Source organism: Onthophagus taurus, chromosome 5 (assembly GCF_036711975.1).
Source record: "Onthophagus taurus isolate NC chromosome 5, IU_Otau_3.0, whole genome shotgun sequence".
In the NCBI taxonomy this organism is placed as follows: Eukaryota; Metazoa; Arthropoda; class Insecta; order Coleoptera; family Scarabaeidae; genus Onthophagus; species Onthophagus taurus.
The window spans coordinates 2785096-2807917 of record NC_091970.1 but is presented as its reverse complement, the minus strand read 5'-3'; the positions used below and the strand labels follow the sequence as shown (position 1 = coordinate 2807917).

At 32.1% G+C, this 22822-nt stretch overlaps 3 protein-coding genes across 9 annotated transcripts in view; 2 read left to right on the top strand and 1 right to left on the bottom strand.

The window, feature by feature from the left end:
* The first annotated feature begins 49 nt into the window (after positions 1–49).
* On the top strand, positions 50–2076 carry LOC111426522 (uncharacterized). 2 transcript variants are annotated; one of them, XM_023061073.2, is made up of 5 exons: positions 50–488; positions 694–1155; positions 1206–1544; positions 1598–1693; positions 1750–2076. In XM_023061073.2, the coding sequence occupies exons 2-5, from the start codon at positions 700–702 to the stop codon at positions 2005–2007; spliced, it is 1149 nt and encodes a 382-aa protein (XP_022916841.2). In that variant the 5' UTR covers positions 50–488; positions 694–699; the 3' UTR covers positions 2008–2076. The 2 variants fall into 2 exon arrangements, with proteins under 2 accessions (XP_022916841.2, XP_022916842.2); XM_023061074.2 differs by having other exon boundaries at positions 642–1155.
* Positions 2077–2469: 393 nt separating this feature from the next.
* Positions 2470–22822, bottom strand: part of LOC111426525 (uncharacterized) — a 40670-nt gene continuing 20317 nt past the window's right edge. For 3 of the 6 annotated variants that reach the window (XM_071196146.1, XM_071196147.1, XM_071196149.1), the window contains 4 exons: positions 20381–20562; positions 17208–17301; positions 8196–8456; positions 2470–6451 (listed from right to left, as the gene is read on the bottom strand). In XM_071196146.1, the coding sequence (XP_071052247.1) occupies positions 3120–4262 (1143 nt within the window). In that variant the 5' untranslated portion in view covers positions 4263–6451; positions 8196–8456; positions 17208–17301; positions 20381–20562 and the 3' untranslated portion in view covers positions 2470–3119. Of the gene's footprint in view, positions 6452–8195; positions 8457–11337; positions 11426–17207; positions 17302–20380; positions 20563–21438; positions 21464–22822 lie in introns of those variants that run through there. The other 3 variants (XM_071196148.1, XM_071196150.1, XM_071196151.1) reach the window with 3 other exon arrangements.
* LOC111426523 (protein scylla-like) lies at positions 13856–15382 on the top strand. Its single transcript, XM_023061075.2, has 2 exons — positions 13856–14054; positions 14119–15382. The coding sequence occupies exons 1-2, from the start codon at positions 14003–14005 to the stop codon at positions 14559–14561; spliced, it is 495 nt and encodes a 164-aa protein (XP_022916843.1). The 5' UTR covers positions 13856–14002; the 3' UTR covers positions 14562–15382.

Sequence of the window (22822 nt, the reverse complement as noted above, 5' to 3'; positions counted from 1 at the left end):
ACACAACGAATTTGACAGTTTTTAACCTAAAAAGTCTAATCGACAGGTTTACCACCTACGTGTTGCCAACATAACTTTCAACGTTAATTAAAGTGTTAAAAATAAGTGGTGTTTTGAAAGTGGGGAAGATAAAAAGATTAGGAATCGAGTATTAACGAATGTATCAACCCCACGAATACATTAAACTCGCGATATATTCGATCGCTAACTCAAGGTCATCACACATAAAGCGTCGTTGTCATCCGGTGTGGGATTGAGATGATTTTGGGTTAACCTCGTTCGGTTTTACGCAATTTGATAATCACGGGATTAGTTAATCGATGATTATCAAACCGTTTGGTTCGATTTTGTATAAATAGAACAATATATTCGATTAACTAACATGTTGTTAACCTATATGTGTCAATTGTGCATTGGGTTGCTAATTTAATTTATTTTTGGTTGGTAATGGAGATGTTTAACAGATCGTAGTGTTTTCAGAGAAACAGGTAAGTTAATTTTTTTGCCGCTAATTGTTGTTTTATTAATTAGTTAATCGATATTAACACCAAAAACATTTTACAACAATTTCATAAAAAAAATAAACTCATTAATGTGAGCGTTAATTTAACTTGGATATAAAATCAACAATTTTATTTTAGTTCCACCCCCCACTCAGAGATGGCTCTCTTATGATTTTTAAAAATTTTTTAGGTTAATATGAAAGGCAAAAGATGCCCAAATTTTACAAATGCGGAAAAAGCCGCGCTTATAGAAATAACTGGGAGATATAAAGCTATAATTGATAATAAAATGAACGATACCACATCGCTTCAAAGAAAATCGGAAGCATGGATAAATATCACAAGAGATTTTCAAGCTGAGAGTGGACCCCGCGATATGACTAGTTTAAGACACCTTTATTGCAACATCAAGCGAAACGCTAAAAAAGAACTTGCCGAGAAACAGCCATTAGCTATAAGAACTGATTTATTCCCAACGTTATTTAAAATAGAAAATGAAAGTGATGAAAGTAACGAAAGTGAGATTAAACGGCCCCGAAATAGGAGTAGTAAATTTACACAAGAAGAAGAATTAAATTTAGCTTTAGAGATAGAAAAATTTAAAGATATAATCGAGTGCAAAATGACCGACAAAATCACAAACGCGGAAAAGGTTTAATTTCGAAACATATTAAGAATTTTAAATCATTTTTAACATTTTAGAACGAAGCTTGGATTAAAATCGAATCCGCGTTTAATACAAAGAGTAAGACTCAACGGACGATTCAACAATTAAAATTTAAATACGACCATTTCAAAATGAAAGCGAAAAAAACGATTGCAGATCCATCATCGATTAATACAAATAAAGACCCGGTGATGGATGTGGTGTTACGAATAATCAATAAAAGCCACATCATTGATTTTGATACATCTCGAGATCCTTTAACGCTAAATGAATGTGTATCTGAAAATTCTGTAGAGAATTCAGTATGGGATGAGGAAGAATTAGATATAAAGGATACCGAGATAACTATAACGAATAATAATGGAACATCTGAGGTAATATCCACATAAATTATTTAATTCTATATTAAAATTTTAATATCTTTTAGGATATAATTATCGAACCGGAAAAATTACAACGATTGGTGGATAATAACGTTCAATTGGGTTCAATCATACCTGCAGAAAATAAGACACTTAAAAAGGTGATTTTATCACCCTATTTGTTTTTAAGATCTATTTATTTAAATAATTATTATAGAATTGGAGTACGTTGGAATACCGTAAACCAAAACCGCCGATTTCGAAAAAATTGCGTCACATAACTAGTCGCCAATCAATGATGGACGATTATTACAGGAAAAAAACCGAATTGATGTGTGAACAAATAAAGAAAACCGTCTTAGAACGAGAGGAAATATTAAGGAAAAGGAAAAGGGACGAAGAAGAACACGAAAAAAAGATGATAATATTAGATTTGGATATCAAGTTAAAACAAGAAATGTTATCGGAACAATAAATGTTTTGAAATTTAAATTATTAAAAAAACAATATATCTTTTTAATTAAAAATACAAATTAAATTTTGTTTTGAGGCTAACATTTTGACTTACAAGTAACACTAGGGAAGTCCCATTCTTTCTCATCCCATTAGGGTGCTTTTTAATTAATCGGGATTTAATTTAAATAAAAATCGCACGCTTATTGCTATAAAAGGATTATTGAAAGTCGAGTGTTTAGCGCAACCTTTAAATTCTTTGGCGGACAGCTATACTATTCTGCCAAACGGAGATTTATAGAGAAGATTTATTAATAGTTCTGCAAGAGGCTATTGGTAAATTTAGACCAATCGTTGAAAAAAATTGTACAAACGTTTTTTTACCAAACACCCGAGAAAACTCTGTTCTTTTGTTAGATTCTTGGACTGGCCAGACTGAAAAAAAATTTGACAACAGTTTTTCTAAAAATCCGCTAAATATTGCAGTTTTTGCAATATTTAACAACGGTGTACAATTTCTTTGTCCACCATTTTGAATTCTCGAAAACGGACATCATATTCGTCATCAGCGACCACAAAAACCCCTAGTGACATGATTTCGCAATAATCATAAAAATAATTCGTAAAATAATCGAATTTATCTTCAAAATCGGAAGGAATATGACGATATCGTCCCCTTTCTCACGTAGTGGCGTATCTGACATGCACACAATTTTACAGGAGATGCAAAAAACTAAAACTCTATAACCATAACTTATTAAAACACAAGTAATAATAAAGATGAGGTTATTAAATTTGGACAACAGGATTTAGAAGGTTGCTATTAAAGATGTCTATGTCAAATGGGAAATATAACCCATAATTTATTCTTTTTTTGTTAAAAATATGCAGTTACGTCAGTACGTGACTTTGCACCAGATTCATTATATCAGATACGCCATAGACTATTTCCCTTTATGAAAATAAATTACACAATTTATACGAGGTTTTATTGTGAACTAATTCGGAATATGCAAAAATATTTATCTATAATAATAATTAATTATAATTAAAGATTAAAAAATGTTCATTAGATACCTAATTAAAGTTTATTCTAAACAGAAACAAGAATTAATGAAAAACGAACTCAAAAACTCAATTATTTTTTTCATGAGGTAAATTAAAAATAAATTGTTGACATTCTGGAATGCGAACAACTGGATGGTTTCCTCTACATAACGAAACAAGATCATCAAATTTCTTTCTTGAAATATTTATTGGGTGTTTATTCAAAGCAGCGACAGGGAAATCCAAAGGGTTCTTGAGTAAACGTTTGAGACGAATGCGGTCGTAAGTATTCTCAAGATGACTAGTTTTAAGAAACAACTTATCAGGTTCAGTTTTTCGCACTTGAATCTCCTTAATATCAGTCCATTTTATGCGTTTACCAGATTCGGATATTTTCACATTTAATATTCGAATTTCTTTCGAAAGAGCTTTGAAATCCTTGAAATCTTTGTATGTCATTGGAATGACGTTATAAGGAGACTTTTTTCGTGCTAACCGAATCACTGGGTGTAACTGTGAAGGCATAAATATACTGCCAGCTGTGGCAATAGCCTTAGAGATTGCACTATGAGCAGAATCGCCTTCGTTCTGACCATGGTTAGTTTCGAAATAGCTTAGAGTAATTTCGGTCAACGCTGAAAATTTGTTAACTGCGTACATCAGCATTGCTGCAATTATAGAGTTTTTATTTTGCCCATAACACCCATCAGAGAAAAGGTTCGCTTTCACTATTTTTTGTTTTTCACTGTATTCTTCTAAAGTCTTGAAAATGCAAGTAGCGATTTCCGAAGAACCCCTTCTACTAGCTGCTTCATCCCAAAAAAAACAATTACAGTCTTTATTTGCAATATTATAAACAGTAAAATTAAATGTCGATAAGCGGCTTTTATAAAATATGGCACTTTCTTTGGATATGGGGACGTATATAACTTGTTGAAGGTCGAAAACAGCACATAAAATGTACGGATTTTCTTGAGCTTCAGATTTACATACTGCTTTCTTTGCACGAACGGCTGTTTTTTCTGCAGTATGAAGATTATACCTTTCTCTCAGATTCTCTTTCACACTTTCATCACCCTCGTGAAAAGTAAAACATAATGAACATTGGTCTTTTTTAGGGCTACTAAACGATAAATTTTGTTGTTTGAAGACTCTTCGATAAGTAGCATAACTAGGTACTCCATGGTTTCGTCCCTGTTTTTCTAATTCTTCCACAAAGAAGGTGTACATTTTACTCAAACTTAAGTCTGGGTGAAGATATAATTTTCATGTCTTCGCCCTACAGAAATGTGACTCCATCCGTGGAAATTTGTCTATTTGCTGTTTAATCTCAATTAGCATTTTAGATTCTTTTATTTTATGTTCACGTTGTCTTTGCCTTCCTCCTCGTTTTTCGTTTTCTAAAACACCAGTGTCGGTTACTTTATTCAGGGCTGTTCTGCACATTCTTTCAGATATGCCTAGGGTACTTAAGAACATTTTTTTGCAGACAACGTGAGGCTTCTTATCCATGCTCAGTGCGTATTTCAAGGTATATTTTCTACGTGATTCATTTTTCGTTGTTGTTCGAAACTTATTTGAGACCTTAATATGTCTTATTAGAAATTCACGCTGTAGGTGAAGGTTACCAAGTGCAAAAAAATCAGTGAATATGCATTTTCTCTGTTCTTCACTAATTTCGCAACACTCCTTACCCTTTGCTTTACATACTACACTGTCACACCGTGTTTTCATGGTTCTAGCAGGAACTATTTTCTATGTAGTAGAGCTGATGTACTCCTTACCTGAGAAAGAAATTTAAGAAGGTACTAGTGATATACCGGTAATATTGTTTTTCAAGATATACCTAAATTCCTCTGTTTTTTAGCAAATTTTTGCGCATTACTTCGTTGAGTTCGAGGTGTAACCTCTTCTCTATCCTCTCCTTCAACTACAAATTCCTCTTGGATACATTTTTGCTCTTTGCCATGCTCACAAGAATCTCTCTCCTCAATAAAATGACGGAAACACAAAAGAACTTCGCATGGATGGCATGCCGCAAAAACTTCTCCTGTGCATTTGTGAGCTTCACAGATTCCAAATGGAGGGTCATCATCAGAATCATATATAGGAAATTCACTGATATCATCGCAGCTGTCGATTGGGTTAGTCCTTTCAGTCTCTTTTAAATTTATTGTATTTTGTGTTTGCTTTAGATTAGCTAGTGGTACATCATCTTCTGAATCAAAACTATGTGAATCCTCAGAGACCGTCTGAATGTCCAGAACTTTCCCGTAATACCACTTTTTAACGTAACACATCTTCACCGAACATCCCACTGTTAAATTTTTACAGTTTACGGTTTGTAATTCATTAGCAGCAACCACATTTTTACTATTGTCTCGCCACTGTACAAGTACATCCATTTTTTAATTTTATTATCAAAAAACACAGAGCACAATATGAGTGCAAATTACACCGTGAACACAATTGAACACAATATCAACAATCGTATGACAGATACGCCATATTTATGCTGTTGGCCAATTAAGCATGCTAGATTCACACATACCGTCTTAACTGACATACGTCAGTACGTGAGAAAAAATTAAAAAATATTAACACATACGACAGTACAAGATTAACGAATTCCTAGTATTGTGTTGGGAATTCAGATACGCCACTACGTGAGATGGTGTGGACGCTTTTCATTTTTTGCTAGATACGTCACTACGTGAGAAAGGGGACGATATACGTGTCGAATATTTCTCCATACACTTGCTTTGCCATACTATGGCATTAATCCTTAGGCCTCGGCCACAAGCAACCTCAGCTTAATAAGAAAAAGTCACGGATTTTACGTCTTAACTTTAGCCGAGGTCACTTGCAATGTATTAACTAGTTTTGGGTTACTATGGTATTAATCCTTGAGCCTCGCCCGCAAGCGACCTCGGCTTAATAAGGAAAAAATGATAAATTAAACCTTAACTTTAGCCTCGGCCGCAAGCGACCTCGGCTGAATAAAGCAAAGTAACAGATTCTATGCCTTAATTTTAACCCAGGTCGCTTGTGGCCGAGGCGTTGCAATCTATTGACTAATTTTAGGTTGCTATGGTATTAATCCTTAAGCCTCGCCCGCAAGCGACCTCGGCTTAATAAGGAAAAAATGATAAATTCTATGCCTTAACTTTAGCCTCGGCCGCAAGCGACCTCGGCTTAATAAGGTAAAATCGTTGCGATGAGTTAACGTTTAATACGGAACGGCTAAATGGAACATAATGAGAAGTCGCAAAAATTTAAAAAAAATGGTTTAAAATAGCACAAAACTAAATAGAATCAAATCAAGCGACCAATTGGTGGACCATCAAAATTGTCGAGTTTTAAAAGGTAGAGTGAGTTCCACAAAATTGAGGTCGAGTTGTGTTGTGCGAGTTGGTGCGCTGAAAAATACGAAAAAAATATTACAATCTAGTATATGAGATAGAGGATGGTAGAGTTAGGGTTACAAAAAGATTTAGATGAATTATTTTTGGGACATGTTCTTATTTTTTGGTTTATATGTACAATTTCCTTTTCACTTTTTCCTGGAGTTACTAATATCTTTAAATTCTAGCTATAGAGAGAGCGAGAGAACGAAAGGAACACAAGGGAGTCTCAAAAAACAACAAAAACATAGTAATTGTGATACTAGAAAACGTGGTAAATGTGAAAATGAAAAAATGAAACGAATTGATACCACTTTTCGATATAATAGACGAGATGAAAGCAAATATTGCATTTTCGATAAACATTTTTTGGCGATTTAATAGACGTTTTTTGGAAGTTTACTCTTGGCAAATACGAAAAAGAGTGGATCAATTTATTATTTGTTTGCCATTAGTTGTAAAAATTCTACACGTGTAGGAATTTATTGAAAAAAATCGGCAATAAACGTGTCACCATTTTCAAGTAGGAAGTGATTTGATAAAATTGATAATTAAATAAAAAAAAATTTAAATCAATCAAAATTATTTGCTAATTGTGTGCCTAGCCTAAAATTAAGCGTTTTATTAAAATTTTCATATTTAGAAAGCGATTTTAATGAATTTCTCACTTAATTGTCAAATGTCAATTTGACATTTTGAATCAGTTTAAAACTTAATCAATCTTTTTTGAGTTTATAACTCAATTTTACATTAAAAATCATCTTTTTATTTGGAAATAACCATTAATTTATGTATTTTTCCTTTTTAAAGTAGTAAATAATCATTTTTATAACAGCGATTTTAACTTGATCCCTTAAACAAAAAAATACATAACAACTAAAAGCGAAATTATGCATAATGACGCGAAGAACTGTCATTTACGCTTAGTTTTAATCAATACCAACCCTAAATAAACAAAATTACCACCTAATTAATTTAATGATTTATAAGATAATAAATATTCGCAAACACCATCAGCTATATATAATTAATTATTAATTCTGTTATTGATTGTAATTTATTGTGTTAAAAACACGTATAAATGAATAATTAAGTTTGTATTTCCATTGATAGAGTGCGCTAGTTGTATATTTCTAAATTTGTAACGTTTGACATAATTAAATTTGACATTTCCACCTTTGACAACTTAACTGTCAAATGATAAAACTTCAATTTTAATTATTTAAATAATTTATATATTAATTTTTCGATTTTTTAAAAATCGTTTTCTATTTAAAATCGTGTTTCTAACGCAAACTCGGTAAACCAATCGACTTCAACAACGAAGTTGAAGCGGCAACGCGATCGTGACCCAATTGCGGTTTTTTGAACCTTTCAAAAGCGGCGTTTTAATACCCGATTGTTTTTCAATTTCAAAAAAATTAATCTTATATTTATATAAAAACAATAAAATGGATCTAAACAAGATTAATTAATAACCTATTTAGGTTATAAAATAGAAATGAAAGTGAATTTGAAGTGATTTGTGTGAAGGGATTAAAAGGAGAAGAGGGGAGTTGGTGGCATGGTAACAGAGCACTCGGTTGCCGAGGTCCTGCTGCTTGTTGGGGTTGGTTAGGGATTTTCGCAAGGACAAGGACAAAGGTTCTGCGCATGTTTGTGAATGTGAATCGATTTCCCACGAATGGGTATTTTCCATTCAGTGCTATGCATCAAAATGAATCAAAACTCTCAATGAAAGAAATTTAATATAAAATACCTGGTTTCTTGAATTTGTTTATTGGGTTGAGGCGCCACACCAGTTACGGAGAAAGTTGATTTTCTACCGGCGTTGTCTCTGTTTTCTGACCTCGGAGATTTAATTATTTTTAAATCTGGCGGAGGAGCGACGGCATCAAGCGCCGGGAGTGGCTCCTTTGCCCCCGGGGCGTAGAAGAAACGAGTTATAAAGTAGAAACGTTTTGTACGGCACGTATCACAGGTGTCCATCTAGAACCTTATCTTTTAAGATCTCCCATTTCTATAAAAAAAAATATTTTTATTAATTTTTATTTCGTTGCAAGTCATTGAGGAGGTTTAAAAGCCACAAAACGATTAAATCGGTGTTTATCGGTGCTGAAAAGGTTTTTTAGATTATCGTTGACTTCCGGTCGGTCGCTTTTTCACTTTTTATAACACATTACCGGAGGGTTTCCTGTCGCGAATTGGTTTTGCGGTTTTAACGTTGTAATTGTGCTCACAAGAGAAAATAAAAAGAAACTAATTCAAAATCATTCAGATAAGAAGGACTAATTTCAATCTGACCCAATTCTTTTTTGATCTATTTATTTAAACTTATATAACAGGTTACTCCGGAAATCATTAACGATGCAAATCGGCCCCCTTTTTTTCGCAATCGACACGATGTAGTTGGTATCCTGTTTCCGGCGCAATTTCAATTAAAAAACAAAACCCACCCTGAATACATTTACTTTCGATCTAACCATAACCTAACATAAAGAAATAAATTTAAATAGTTCCCTTTTACACTAATCTCTAATAAAAACGAACAGATTTAGGGCCACGTTTAAAAGTGTAGTATATTGAGGGGGAGTGTGCTCGTAAAAATTATTTTTAAACATTAAAAACGAAGTTTAAAGCGTTGTTTTCTTGATGTTGTCTTCTTGTTATTATGCAAAAGATGCGAGTTGAGTGCAAACGGGCACTTTTTAAAAATTGCAGTCACGATATCGCGTTAGAAGCAGCGTTACCCGAACTAAAACGGCGAGGTGTATGCTGTCGTAACGTTTTAAAATCGTATACGCATCGAATGCGAATAAACAACAAAGTCATCTTAAGAATATTAATAAAATACATACATATAAATAAAAATCACATTTTAAACGTCAAATGAAACGTTAAATTTTGTATTTTTAGGTTAGTTTAATTGTCAAATCACATTTTAAACGTCAAATTTAAAACGTCAATTTAGAACGTTTCCATTAAACGTCAAATATTGTATTTTTAGGTTAGTTTAGTTGTCAAACAAAGAAAAATGTTGAGTTTTTCGTTTCAGTTCAGTTTTAACTACGTAAACGTTTACTATAAACACAATCATCTATTTATTTTTTATTTACACGTAATGGATCGCTTCCTGTTTAACGCCGTACATTGTTCTAAATCCGTCGCATACACTTTAAACCGGGATCGCCCTCAAAAATAAACGTCCGTTTTCGATCGATTCATCTCGGATATGATTTCCTCTTTTTAAAGCGGCAACAAAAAAAATTTCGTTTTTCGATTTTTCTATTTCGAGATAACGAATGGGATTTATGTTTCCTGAAGGATCTGGTTGAGAATCAAAAGACCAACCGGTTGACGACGACAACGTTGTCGTCGACGAGAAAACGGCCCCGCGAACGCGAACGCACGGTTGCATAAGAGATTTTTGCCCGAGAGTTGGAGGTAAACGACCGTGGGGCCCCCGTGTTCTATGTTAATGAAACGAACTGCCGTCTATTATGTCCTCTTGTCCCATAATGACTGATTTAATACACTTTGTAAGGGGGGATGAACCGATTGAATGATAATTACCTTAAAACCATCAAGAAAAAAATTAACCTCATCAAACTTCAAACGTCATTTTTTTTTGACATTTGATCTAATTATTTTAGGTTATAAATTAAATTCATCATCATCACTCAACCCTCTGTGTTCACTGCTGGATATCCCTATTATTATTATTATTATTTCCCTATTTTAGTCATAAATTCTCCTTAATTTATTATAAATATATGAATTAATTTATGATACGTTTATAAGTAGTTTAGCGCCATCTATTAACAAAAACAAAATCAAATAAAAACGCGGTAATTTCAAATTGTTTGATTAATCATAAAAGTTATTCATAGAAATTTCAACTCAGCTCTTTTTTATAATGAGTACACATAAACAAATTATTTTAATACATGCTGATCGTTGTAAAAACATACATAAACATATTTTTTGATTACTTTTTTGCTGTGAAAATAATACGAGGGTTGGGATTTTTTTTTTGAAGGGGATGTTTGAATCCGGCGAGAGGGTGAATTTCGTAACCATAGAGACCGGAGAGAACGGAAGGAGCACAAGGTGAGAGTCCCCAATAATAATGTATTTCAAGAACAAAGAAACATTGAAACTGGGACGTTTGAAAACGTGCTGGATGTGCAAATATCAATCTCGGTATAAACAAGGAAAGAAGGAAACGGAATCGAAAGGAAAAGACGACACTTTTCGATATAAAAGGCGAGATCAAAGCAAATAAACATGTTCGATAAACATTTTTTTGGGGATTTAATAGAGAGAACCCACGTTTTTCGGGAGTTTGCTCTTGGCAAATACGAAAAAGAGTGGATCAATTTATTGTTTGTTTGCTATTTGTTGCAAAAATTTTACACGTGTAGGAGTTTGTTGAAAAAATTGGCAATAAACGCAACCTATTTAAGTATTTAGTAGGAAGTGATTTGATAAGAAATTGATTAAATATAAACAAATTAATAATTACGCCAACTTCACCCTAAACATATTAATATCAAACGTCAAATCATTTTTAACTGTCAAATGTCAAATTATTTTTAACTGTCAAACATCAAAAAACGATTATTGAAATCTTTTTCAATAAAAATAAAAATCCAGCAACGAAAATACATAAAGGTAAATCATTCAAGGTTACCGCTTATCTAAATCTAATTTTTTGTTCCTCTTTTGATATCAAAGCTGTACCGAGAGCTCTGTTTACACTCTGATAAGAAGCGAGCGAACGTAGACAACGAGTCTATCGTATCGTTTTTATATTATATTATACACCAGGAATTATTATTTCAACTTATAATACAAATTCGTTTAAAAAACGCGATTTGAATCGATCGTTTAGCTGCTACCTTTTCGTCCCTATAAGCTCTCTGTATATAGGCGAGTGGAACTTTCCTACAGCGACCACGACGACGAAGCAAGAAGTGTTGATAAATAACCTTGACCCAAGCGAAACCAAAAACAAGTTTTTTTCACTACGAAGAGAAAAAAAATTAATAAATAAATAGGTAACCCGTATAAAACAAATCTACAATTTTTATTTTGATAAAACTTAAACAATACCAGAGAATCCCATTAAGTACTCTTTGTTCCATTCTTGTTAAAAGCGGCTAAAACACCGCATTGCACTTGAAGGTGTATGCAAATTTAAAGATTTCACTTAAAGAATAACGTTAACACCCAACTAAATGTTATTTCTTATTTATTTATTTCTTTTTTTTTTGTAGGGAAAGGAAGAGTAAACAAAACGGGCCTAAAGCACCTAAAGTTTGTTTTCATTTGCGCTTTTGAGGCGTGGATTTGAACGTTTCCATCGGAGTTAAAATAATTTAGATGCTACGAACAGTTTTAAATTGGTTTTAGGAAAAGTTTCGAAAATATAAATTAAAACTTTCAACATTTTTACAGTGTCATACACAAGAAAGTTGTATGTTGTAGAGATGCTAATTTACTCTTCTGAAATGGTCTACATCACTATATCTCATTTATTAACGTTTGTTATTCTAGACAAAATTGCCTCTAAGTGACCTCGGCTAACTTCGGAGTGAAGAATCTATCTCGTTTGAAGATAGATTCATAACTATTAACAATAACTGTTAACAACCAAAAACTGCAAAATTGCAACCTCCTGGCTGCAAAAGATGTTTGCTAATCTTGAATTAGTTACTGACGCACCTAAGAGCTATAGAACATACCCAATCATTAATGTTATCTATTCTGCAATGTTCTCACTTCTTTCTCTATCCATCAATGTTTTCTTGGGATATAACTAATCAAAATAGGAAAATGGAGAAAGAATTTGATATAACCTTAATAATAAATGGAATATATCCTGGATGTATAACCAATATGGAGAAGATAGTTTAGCTAGACGTTTTCTAGATTTTTCTGGGTTTTAATTCCAAATATTGTGGCAATTTTTGGAATATACGTTTTGTCCAACTGTAGTTAACACAGTGCCTTAATGGGGAATCTTTACCGAGACCATACAGGCAATACAATAAATATAAATATTAATACAACGCATATTTTGCTTAGTAATAAAGCCATTAAGCCAACAATGAGGTTCATCGCAGAGGCTGTATGTAAATTCGGGATTTTCTTCAAACTTTCAAGCAGAGCGTCATCTGAGAAGTTGGAGTGTAGTATTCTGCAACCAGTAAGTTATTTTTTAAATGTAATATTTAGTCTTGTGCAAGCAGTAAGTATCCTTCAAGTACTTAGTAGTTGTTTAGTACCAATGTGGAATCTTCTCCAAACACTTAGTAGTCTTTTGGCAGCAGTATATAGCGTTCTAGAAGCAATAAGTACTTTTTGAGAAGAATTATTTTGACATTTCAAGTATGCAGTGGTTTTTTCAGCAATATCTAGCATTTTGGAAGTAATAGATAACTTTTGGAAACAGTATTTTTTTTATCCAAGCAATTAGTAGTCTTTTGCCAGCAGTATTTAGTCTTCTGGAAGCAGTAAGTAGTCTTTGGGAAGTATTATCTAGCTTTTCCAAGTAGATAGTAATGACACATCTGCCGGTTATGTAAGATCAATTTAAATAAGTCTTGGATTATGCATAAAACTTACTTTTACATTGTTGATAGAATCATATTAGACGATGAAAATAAAATTCTCGTGTAGAGGCCGATTCTGGCAGAAAATTCGTTTAGTTTTTGAGGAATATAATGGTTTTTGAGGCAACCCGAGATTCTGTGAACTTTCTATCTTTTAATGCAATAACAATATGGAATATAGTGATATCTTATGCTAACTAGCGTTACGTATCACTGTCACTAGAATTAACACTAGACCTAGAATTAGAAACATTCGGATTTAGCCGCAAGTCTCTCAAGACGGCTAAACCCGAATGATTCTAGTTTTAGGTCTGGTGTTAGTTGTAGTGAAAATTAATATCTTTTCCTTTTTTATTTCAGAAAGAAAAACATCTCATCGATTTCTATTAATAAAATGGATAAGTGGAAAACATCATCTGTTACATATCTTCGTGACAACAAGACCAGCTGTTTTCCGTCTAAATGTAAGTACTTAAATCTTTAGAAATATAACAAAAACCAGAACTCTCTTAATCTTTGAATGTTTATTCGATATCCTTATTAATTAGATAAGTATCAAATGAAAAGTAACAAACAAAAAGTGTTAAACTAAAAGAAATTTATTAAAATTTCCATTTTTAATATGTATATTAAATTTTTTTTTGTGTAAAGATCTTAACTCCATCCAAACAAAGAACCGGCTGTCGACGGCTTAGAGATCACGTATGCCACGACTCTCGGGTTAGCGTCGGTTAAGATCGTATCGAATCGGTTCGTTGGAGGGGGTCGGAGTCTATATAACCCTGAAGATGGTCTTTGTAGCGTCAGTTCACAGTCAGATTACTAGTTTTAAAGAGAAACTTTTACAACTTATTTTTTATTTTTTTTATTAACAAAAGGAAGTTAACCGGTCCATAAAAAAAGCCGGTTGTGATAAAATAGTGAAAAATAAGAAAGAAAATCGATAAAAATGGAAGTGCTCCCCATTAATAATAACTCCGTTGAGTTCAAAAATAAAAATGGTAAGTTAAAAATAATTAAATAAAAAAAAATTGATTCAGAACTAATTTAAATTGTTTTTAATAGATGTTAATTATAACTTCTATGAAGTTAGCGAAGATTTAGAAGACTCATCGACGATTTCCGCATTATCCGATCGGTTGGGCGAAGAATTAAGGGCAGCGAAAGGGACGCATTTATCGTGCGGGGAAGTTTTGTTACCTTGCGATTTACTTCCACGCATCGCTCGTGATATCTTAGAAAAAGCAGATAGCGAACCTTACGGTCTTCGAGGGTGCACCTTGTATTTGAGTTTCGAGGGGGCCGAAGAATGCCGGAAATTATGCACGATTAAATGCGACCCGACGACGACGTCAACATTCGAGGTTTTTCTCACTTTGAAGCAATCGACCACCGGTTGGAACTTTTTACCGCAGTTTATTAAGAAAATAACTCGTGGTGGCACAATTATGATTAGTCCAAATTACGATTTGACTAAGAAGAAATTGTACCGGTCGTTTTCTGAGTAAAAAGAGGATGAGTACTTTAATTTTAAGGATATAATGGATTTTTTTAATGAGAAAAGCGAAGCGTGATTTAGATTTTAGAGAGAAAAATCGTAATTAATAATCGTATTTAAGAAAAAAAATCTTTTTTCTTTCTTTTTGATAGTTGGTAACTTTACAAATATTTTTTCAGTATTTTTCACTTATTTTTATTTGTTTCTAATCTAGTTTGTAACAAATAGATCTCGTTTTTTTAACTTTTATCTTTTAAAAGAGGCTACTAATGTAACTTTTTTATTAATTCTACGTGTTATTTGTTTAAATTTTTTTTAATATTAAGGATTTTTATAAAATCCGTGATACTCCCAGTGATATATACGAATATATTATAATAATATGCATATATCAGCACATATTTACGTATTATATAAAAAAATTATATTATATTAATAAGAAGAATACGGTATAATGAGAAAAATTGAAAATATTTTTTAAAAAAACGTGGTACCTGCTGTACTTATACGGAGAAAAGTTGCAAAAAAAATTGATTGTGTAATAATTAAAAAGATTTCTCCATATTTGTAATAATAATAATTAATAATAATCGTCTCTTTCTTTCAATTTATTGTGATATAACCGTTTTAAGATATAATAATTATTTTTTTTCAAATTAATTTCATCAACAATTTTATATCATAACAAAAAGTAACATTTTTTTTCATATATAAATACTTGTAACGGTTAAAAATAACGTTTGTGATAGAACAGGTCCGGAAATCGCGGACGTCTCAAGCTTTTTTTATGTACAAAATGTGAAATATATCGATGTTTTTTTTTTAATTAAACTATTTCTTTCATTTTATTCCCCCTAAAACTTCCTTTATAAATTAATATAAAATTGGGTTAAAAAAAATATAGGCGTGGGTTGCCAAAAATTCACTCCAAAAATAACTCTATTTAAATGTTTTTGAAGCCGGCCGGCGAAATGTGTTTACACTTTTTTTTTGCGAGGCAAAGAATTTTATTTTTTTCCTTCCCCTCCTCTCGGAATTATGTAATCACTTCCAATCGTTTTTATCGTACAATATACGGCGATAAACCGCGCAAACGAATCGATTATTAATAAAAAAAAAAGCAGATGTCTGGTTTAGACATCGAGATAGATCGATATTTATTTTTGTTGTTGATAAGAAATCTTACTCGAAAGTTATTTCCTTGATTTTTTTAATTCATCAAGAATTATTTCACTTAAACAGTTTCTATTTTTTGTTTTAATCTTTGGATTTAGAAAGATTTTTCTTCCGTTATGCAGAAATCTTTAAATATTAGTTGTTATGTATATGTTGTTTTAACGTTATCTATGTTTATCTTATGAAGGTTATTTTAAGTTGATGTTACAACGTCAACTAAGTAATTCTTTCGGAATTTAACTGCGCTTATTCAACATTCAATACTTATTATACTCTATTTTTTAATTCGGAGGAGTGTTTTCAAATTGAAGTGGTCACTTTTAAGCAAAAATTATAATAGGAAAATTCGAGATATTGCCGGCCTCTAGGTCTTGTGTTAGTTCTAGTTTTAGTTCATTAAAGATGATTTTGGTGTTTTTTAACAGTTTCAACTTTAATTTTATTATTATATTCGTAATCTTTATTAAATAACCTTTACAATGAGCCCAAACATGACACATTTATCTCGAAAAGCAAAAAAGTTAGAATAAAAAATATTAAACCTGAAGTTAGCAACATAATTTTTAAATATTAATACCAACCTTAATTTTTGAGATTTTTTCTTGTATTTTCGTTTTTTATAAAAAATTATGTTTATTTTAAAACATTTTTAATAAAATTACGAATATGTCAAAATTGACGTTGACATTTCAAACCGGAAATTGACCATAACTTCATTAATATTGAAATGAAATATATCGTGTTGGTACTCATTTCAAAGGATTCTTCATAACGATTACAAATACGTCAAAATTAAGGTTGGCATTTCAAACCAAAGGTAGACAACTTCATGGTGTTAATGTCAACTTTAATTTTGATGTATTCGCAATCTTTATTAAATAACCTTTAAAATGAACCCAAACATGACACATTTATCTCGAAAAACAAAAAAGTTTGAATAAAAAATATTAAACCTGAAGTTGGCAACAATAAAGTTAGCAACATAATTTTTAAATATTAATACCAACCTTAATTTTTGAGATTATTTCTTGTATTTTCGGTTTTTATGAAAAATTATGTTTATTTTAAGACATTTTGATAAAATTACGAATATGTCAAAATTGACATTGACATTTCAAACCGGAAATTGACCATAACTTCATTAATATTGAAATGAAATATATCGTGTTGGTACTCATTTCAAAGGATTCTTCATGACGATTACAAATACGTCAAAATTGAGGTTGACATTTCAAACCAAAGGTAGAAAAGGTTGATAACTTCATGGTGTAAAACTAGAACTAACACTAGACTATATTGATATGTTGCATTTTATGAGGATTATAAAGTTCTCTCTGGTATTCATTTAATTTTACTTTTACTTCTCAGAATTAAAAAATCAGGGTTGACTTTTTAAATTGTGATTTAAATCGCGCATAGTTGGTAATGTGTTAATAAAATGTTTAAAAATTGACAAAAGTAATAAATAAGAAACACTTACTGCGAGTTGAGATGTAATGGAGAATCATGAGTTGTTCTTAAAAATAGCTACAACCTGGCTATGAACTTGTCATAACGTGTTCAAGCACGAAAACCTAAAAAAGAAGAAAATCAGATTGTATAAAATAATCAAAAAAGAAATATTTAGATAATATAGAAAGAAACACAAAGCGTATACTACAATATGATGATCAATTTAAGATTGATATATAATCACATAATTAGTCATAAGATGTACAGGGTGGCCAAATAAGCGTGCAAAGAGTAGAGACTTGCGGTAAAAAAATTTAATAACCAAAGTTTTTTTATGTGCCTTCACACTTTTCAGAGCAATCCTCATTCTATTGGTTTTTTTTGTCCATTTAGAAGTGAAAATAAACGTAATTTTAAACATAAAATGATTGCAAAATTAACTACTACTAATTGCCCTAAAGAGATTATCTCTCTTCTAAAAATTTGTTTAATGCCTCCTTAAATACTCAAATTCTATGAGCTATGTTCTATCCATTGCTGGAGCCTCTCTTGCGTGGAAAAAAGTGTTCCATATTTTGTCTGGTTGTAAGTTGAGTTTGATTCATCGCCACGAGGCGCCACATTATGATGATCAACTTGAAGTTGATAAAATATTGATTACTGGGCCTTGGCCGCATGCAACCTCGGTTTAATTAGTTAAAAGACTTCACAATTTGATAAAGCCGAGGCGCCATAATATGGTGACCACTTTCAGGTTGATGCAATATTAATCATAGAACCTCGGCCGCAAACGACCACGGTTTAATACTAAATTTGAGAAACTTTTCTTTCAAATGATTGAAGACCTGCTCTCCTTTGAGCCCAATTTGTCTAATTTGACATGAAACGGAGGAAAAATGATTTTGTTGGGCTTAACCAATATGAGTGTTTTTCACATTTTCTTTCTCATAGGCACAAAAGCAGCAATATTTAGTGAACCCACTCTTGATCTAACATAGGAAATTTTTATCCTTGGAGTTAGAAGGTTTTGTTATTGCAGTCTTGATCCCAAGAGTTCAGCTTGTACTTTCGAAGGTTTTAGATTGCGAATCAAATCGTTCAGTTCCTCTTGATTGAAGAGCTGAAGCGAAGTGTCAGGAGATTGAGGGCAGTACTCTTCTACATGTTCTGATTCACTTGAAGTTGGGTTGGATTGGGCAACGCTTCTGTAATATTTGTGAGGCAGAAGTAACAGTCTGAAAAGTGGTCTTTACATCACACCATAAGAACACTTATTAAAGAAGCACGTTTTGTTTCATCCTCTTCCATCTTCAGGGTGTTATCCGTGTTCAGTCTGCGATATTACTTCGTATTTATTCATTATGCATTAAATTCGTCTTGCTTATTATAGAACAAACTCAGTTGGTACAAATTCTTTAATTATTGTTGGAAAACTAAAGTTTGATGACTTGGTTTTAGATAAGATCATATTACTCAAAAAGTTACATGAAGGCAGAGTTCTTAATTAAGATTGAAAAGGTGGTTAGAAACTATTAGATCAAGTACTTAAACATTATTCTAGACGAGAAATTGATATTCTTAATGGATAATCAGTAAATAATATGTTTCGTAAAAAAAAATTTAACAAAACGAGAATTTTCACATCGTCGATAAGATTAAATAACAGCTTGTTTGTCAGAGTTGGAGGCGCATAATGAAGCCTGGCAATTTATCCAATTTACCCTCGACAATGAGTTTCAATTAAAATATCGTTTCTGTTTATAAACGAAACGAAGGCGAGAACACACGATTTTTACAAAGATAAATTTCCAAAAAAAAAATTGTAATAAATTTTTTTCCTTGATTGTTTTCGTTTCTTCACCGCGGTGGTAATATTATAGAGAGAGAGAGTTATTTTCAGACAGTATTTTTCAGATGAGACACATGTTCTTCTTGTGGCCCCCACATGTGTTTTGACTTTAAACACCAAGGACATTTTATTTTTAAAAAGAAACAATTTTTCAATATTTTTGATTAAATAAATTGTTTTATTTAAAATTATGTTAAAGTCAGGTAAGAGTTGAAACCCCACCTGTTTTTTTTTTCTTTGTAAAAGGGACCTGTAAGGATCAACAAGGGGAAGAACTTGTCTTGGGGGATCCTTTTATAACCCAAAACCCTCCCCAATATTATTTTCTTTATATCCGTTTTCTTTATGTGTGTACAGGTGGAAAAAAAAAGAAAAAAATAGGCTATTTTGTTGGTGTTATTTTTAAATTTAACGGCCTTGAGTCAATTTTTGGGAGCACTTAATAAGTTTTAGTGATTATTTTTCTTGTCGCAAATCAAATAAGAAAAGTGGAAACTCGTGGCGATTTTTTTGCCAAAACTTATCTGATTATTTTGGCAAAACCAATAAATCGTGTTATCATTTTTAACGAAGAAATAAACGGTATATCGCCTTTAGTTTAAACTCGAAAGAGTAAAACGGGCGATTTCTTATGGTAGATATGTTAATACGATCTCTAGAAAGCCTGGTCACGTTCTGAGCGTTTCCCTCGCTCTTCGCCCCCCTCGCATCACCATCGAAGTTAAGGCACAAACACTCCCCGTTAATCCCCGGTGTCCCCCGTGAAATGAAAATGTATAGGCACACGTGCGCATATCCCTCTCCTTCTTCATCTTCTCCTCCTCCTACTTCACTTCAACTTCTTCTTCTTATTCTTTTTCTTCATCATCCTCCTTCAACTAACTTTTAAGCCCCTTTTTCTCTTGCTCGTTTGAGTTCTTTTTGGTTTTTGGATTTGAGAACGAAGCAACAAGCGGGAGCCGGTTACAAATAATAATAATAAAAAAAAGAAGAAGAAGAGGGAATGAAAAGGCGAAACGGTGTAATACAGTGGCAGTCGAACGAACGGGGAAACCGGTCGAGCCGGTTTTATAAAGAGAGGCAACAACAACGCCTCCGCCTATGTACCTTTACAGCGACTTGAGAAGAGAAGATCGAACAGCTCCGAGAAAATGAAGAAAACAAGAATGAAACGAAGAGTTGGGTTGAATAGAAAGAGATGGGGGACGTCCCGTTTCGGGGGCCGGATAATAAATAAACTCTAATAGTTCCCTCTTTGTTTCGCCCACAAGAGAAAGCGGCGAAGATGTGCGTCTGTGTCAAAATTAATCGCCCGAGGAAAAATGGACACAACCTTTTTTTTCTTTTCTTACCTTTGTTCTTCTTTTTATAATTCAAGTTTCTTTAACTCATTTCTTAATTCCAATAAATTTTAAACATTCATCATCGAATCCATTTATCCACACTTGGAGTTTCGGGTTTTACAGAAATGGAATGAACAACTCGTTTCTTCGAGTAACCTCCATTCACGGCGTTCCATTCAATGCAGATGAATCTAAAAAAGAAAAAAATTAATACCATTTTTATCAGTTTCTTTCTTATTTTTGTGTTTTGATTTGTTTAATTAATTCATTTATGAAAAGCAGCGACACAATCTTTTTATAACAGGAAGTGATAGCGAAAACCGTAACAGGAAATTATCGTTTTAATAGAGTTATATTATCAAAAGATATATTTAGTTGATGTTTAAATTATGGAAAAGTTTTTAATTTCACAAAAATATTATCAAATATTTTATGAATCAATTAGCGCCGGTACGCTTGTAACTTCAAAATCTATTTAGATTCATTATTATTTTTAGTAAACACATTGTTGAGTCTCGACGTCGACGATTTTTTAACCAAACAGAGAAATACACGTGAAACTTTAAGGTGTATCATGGTTTGGATGCGTGATTTCATTCAAATTATTTATTGTAAATTGTTATTAAACAATAATATTTGTAAATACTAATGGCACAAATTAAACCTTTCATTTATCAAGAATGTCAAAATGTTGATGATGTGTCTAGAGTACCAAGATACAAAGTAGATGTACAATCAAAGTGCGGAATAGATAATGAGTTTCAAATACTGGAGAGTATGCATAACCAGAAATAGAAACTTGAAGACTAAAGCAGTAATTATATGACACCACGAAAAAGCTATTAAGGACTACAAAAATGTGAACCCTCACTCAATCTCCAAAACTATATGTACAAATCTATGCCTTAATTCTCTTCTTCTCTGCCTTCCTCAATCCGATAACAATACATTCCAACCCCGAGTATCTTAAGTAGTTCTTAACAATCACTCAATCTCTATTGCGCAATTGCAATATTAGTACTCTTATATCTCTATTGATATCAATTTTTGACAGAAGTAGTTGCTACCTTATGACCTTGCTCAATATTTTAGAGACTCTACATATTTTAGATGCTCGAACATATTTTAGAAAATCGAATTCTTAAGATATATTTATGAAATATTCCATATTTATAGAGGAAAGTACGTTCTTTTCAATGAAGGAAACCGTTCTAGAAAATCTCAACAGGTTCTTGAGATATCAAGATTTGAAGAAACGACCATTTTTATAATTAATCTAATTTTTCGCAACCTTGTTTAAAAAATCGCGAAAAATCGTATTCTTAAGATATATTGATGAAATATTCCATATTTATAGAGGAAAGAACGTTCTTTTTAATGAAGGAAACCGTTCTGGAAAATCTCAACTGGTTCTTGAGATATCAAGATTTGAAGAAACGACCATTTTTATAATTAATCTAATTTTTCGCCACCTTGTTTAAAAAATCGCGAAAAATCGTATTCTTAAGATATATTGATGAAATATAGCATATTTATAGAGGAAAGTGCGTTCATTTTCATGCAGGAAACCGTTCTTGAAAATCTTAATTGGTTCTTGAGATATCAAGTTTTGAACAAACGACCATTTTTGTAATTAATCTAATTTTTCGCAAACTTATTTAAAAAATCGCGAAAAATCGTGTTGTTAAGATACATTGATGAAATATAGCATATTTATAGAGGGAAGTGCGTTCATTTTCATGCACGAAACTGTTCTTGAATATCTTAATTGGTTCTTGAGATATCAAGTTTTGAAAAATTTGATTTATCAAGAATGTCAAGATGTTGATGATGTGTCTAGAGTACCAAGATACAAAGTAGATGTACAATCAAAGTGTGGAATAGATAATGAGTTTCAAATACTGGAGAGTATGCATAACCAGAAATAGAAACTTGAAGACTAAAGCAGTAATTATATGACACCACGAAAAAGCTATTAAGGACTACAAAAATGTGAACCCTCACTCAATCTCCAAAACTATATGTACAAATCTATGCCTTAATTCTCTTCTTCTCTGCCTTCCTCAATCCGATAACAATACATTCCAACCCCGAGTATCTTAAGTAGTTCTTAACAATCACTCAATCTCTATTGCGCAATTGCAATATTAGTACTCTTATATCTCTATTGATATCAATTTTTGACAGAAGTAGTTGCTACCTTATGACCTTGCTCAATATTTTAGAGACTCTACATATTTTAGATGCTCGAACATATTTTAGAAAATCGAATTCTTAAGATATATTTATGAAATATTCCATATTTATAGAGGAAAGTACGTTCTTTTCAATGAAGGAAACCGTTCTAGAAAATCTCAACAGGTTCTTGAGGTATCAAGATTTGAAGAAACGACCATTTTTATAATTAATCTAATTTTTCGCAACCTTGTTTAAAAAATCGCGAAAAATCGT

Coding starts and splice junctions, on each gene's coding strand:
- LOC111426523 (XM_023061075.2), top strand. CDS start 14,003: ATGGAAGTGCTCCCCATTAATAATAACTCCGTTGAGTTCAAAAATAAA. Junction 14,055..14,118: donor TGAGTTCAAAAATAAAAATG/GTAAGTTAAAAA, acceptor TGTTTTTAATAG/ATGTTAATTATAACTTCTAT.
- LOC111426522 (XM_023061073.2), top strand. CDS start 700: ATGAAAGGCAAAAGATGCCCAAATTTTACAAATGCGGAAAAAGCCGCG. Junction 1,156..1,205: donor AAATCACAAACGCGGAAAAG/GTTTAATTTCGA, acceptor TTAACATTTTAG/AACGAAGCTTGGATTAAAAT. Junction 1,545..1,597: donor ATAATAATGGAACATCTGAG/GTAATATCCACA, acceptor AATATCTTTTAG/GATATAATTATCGAACCGGA.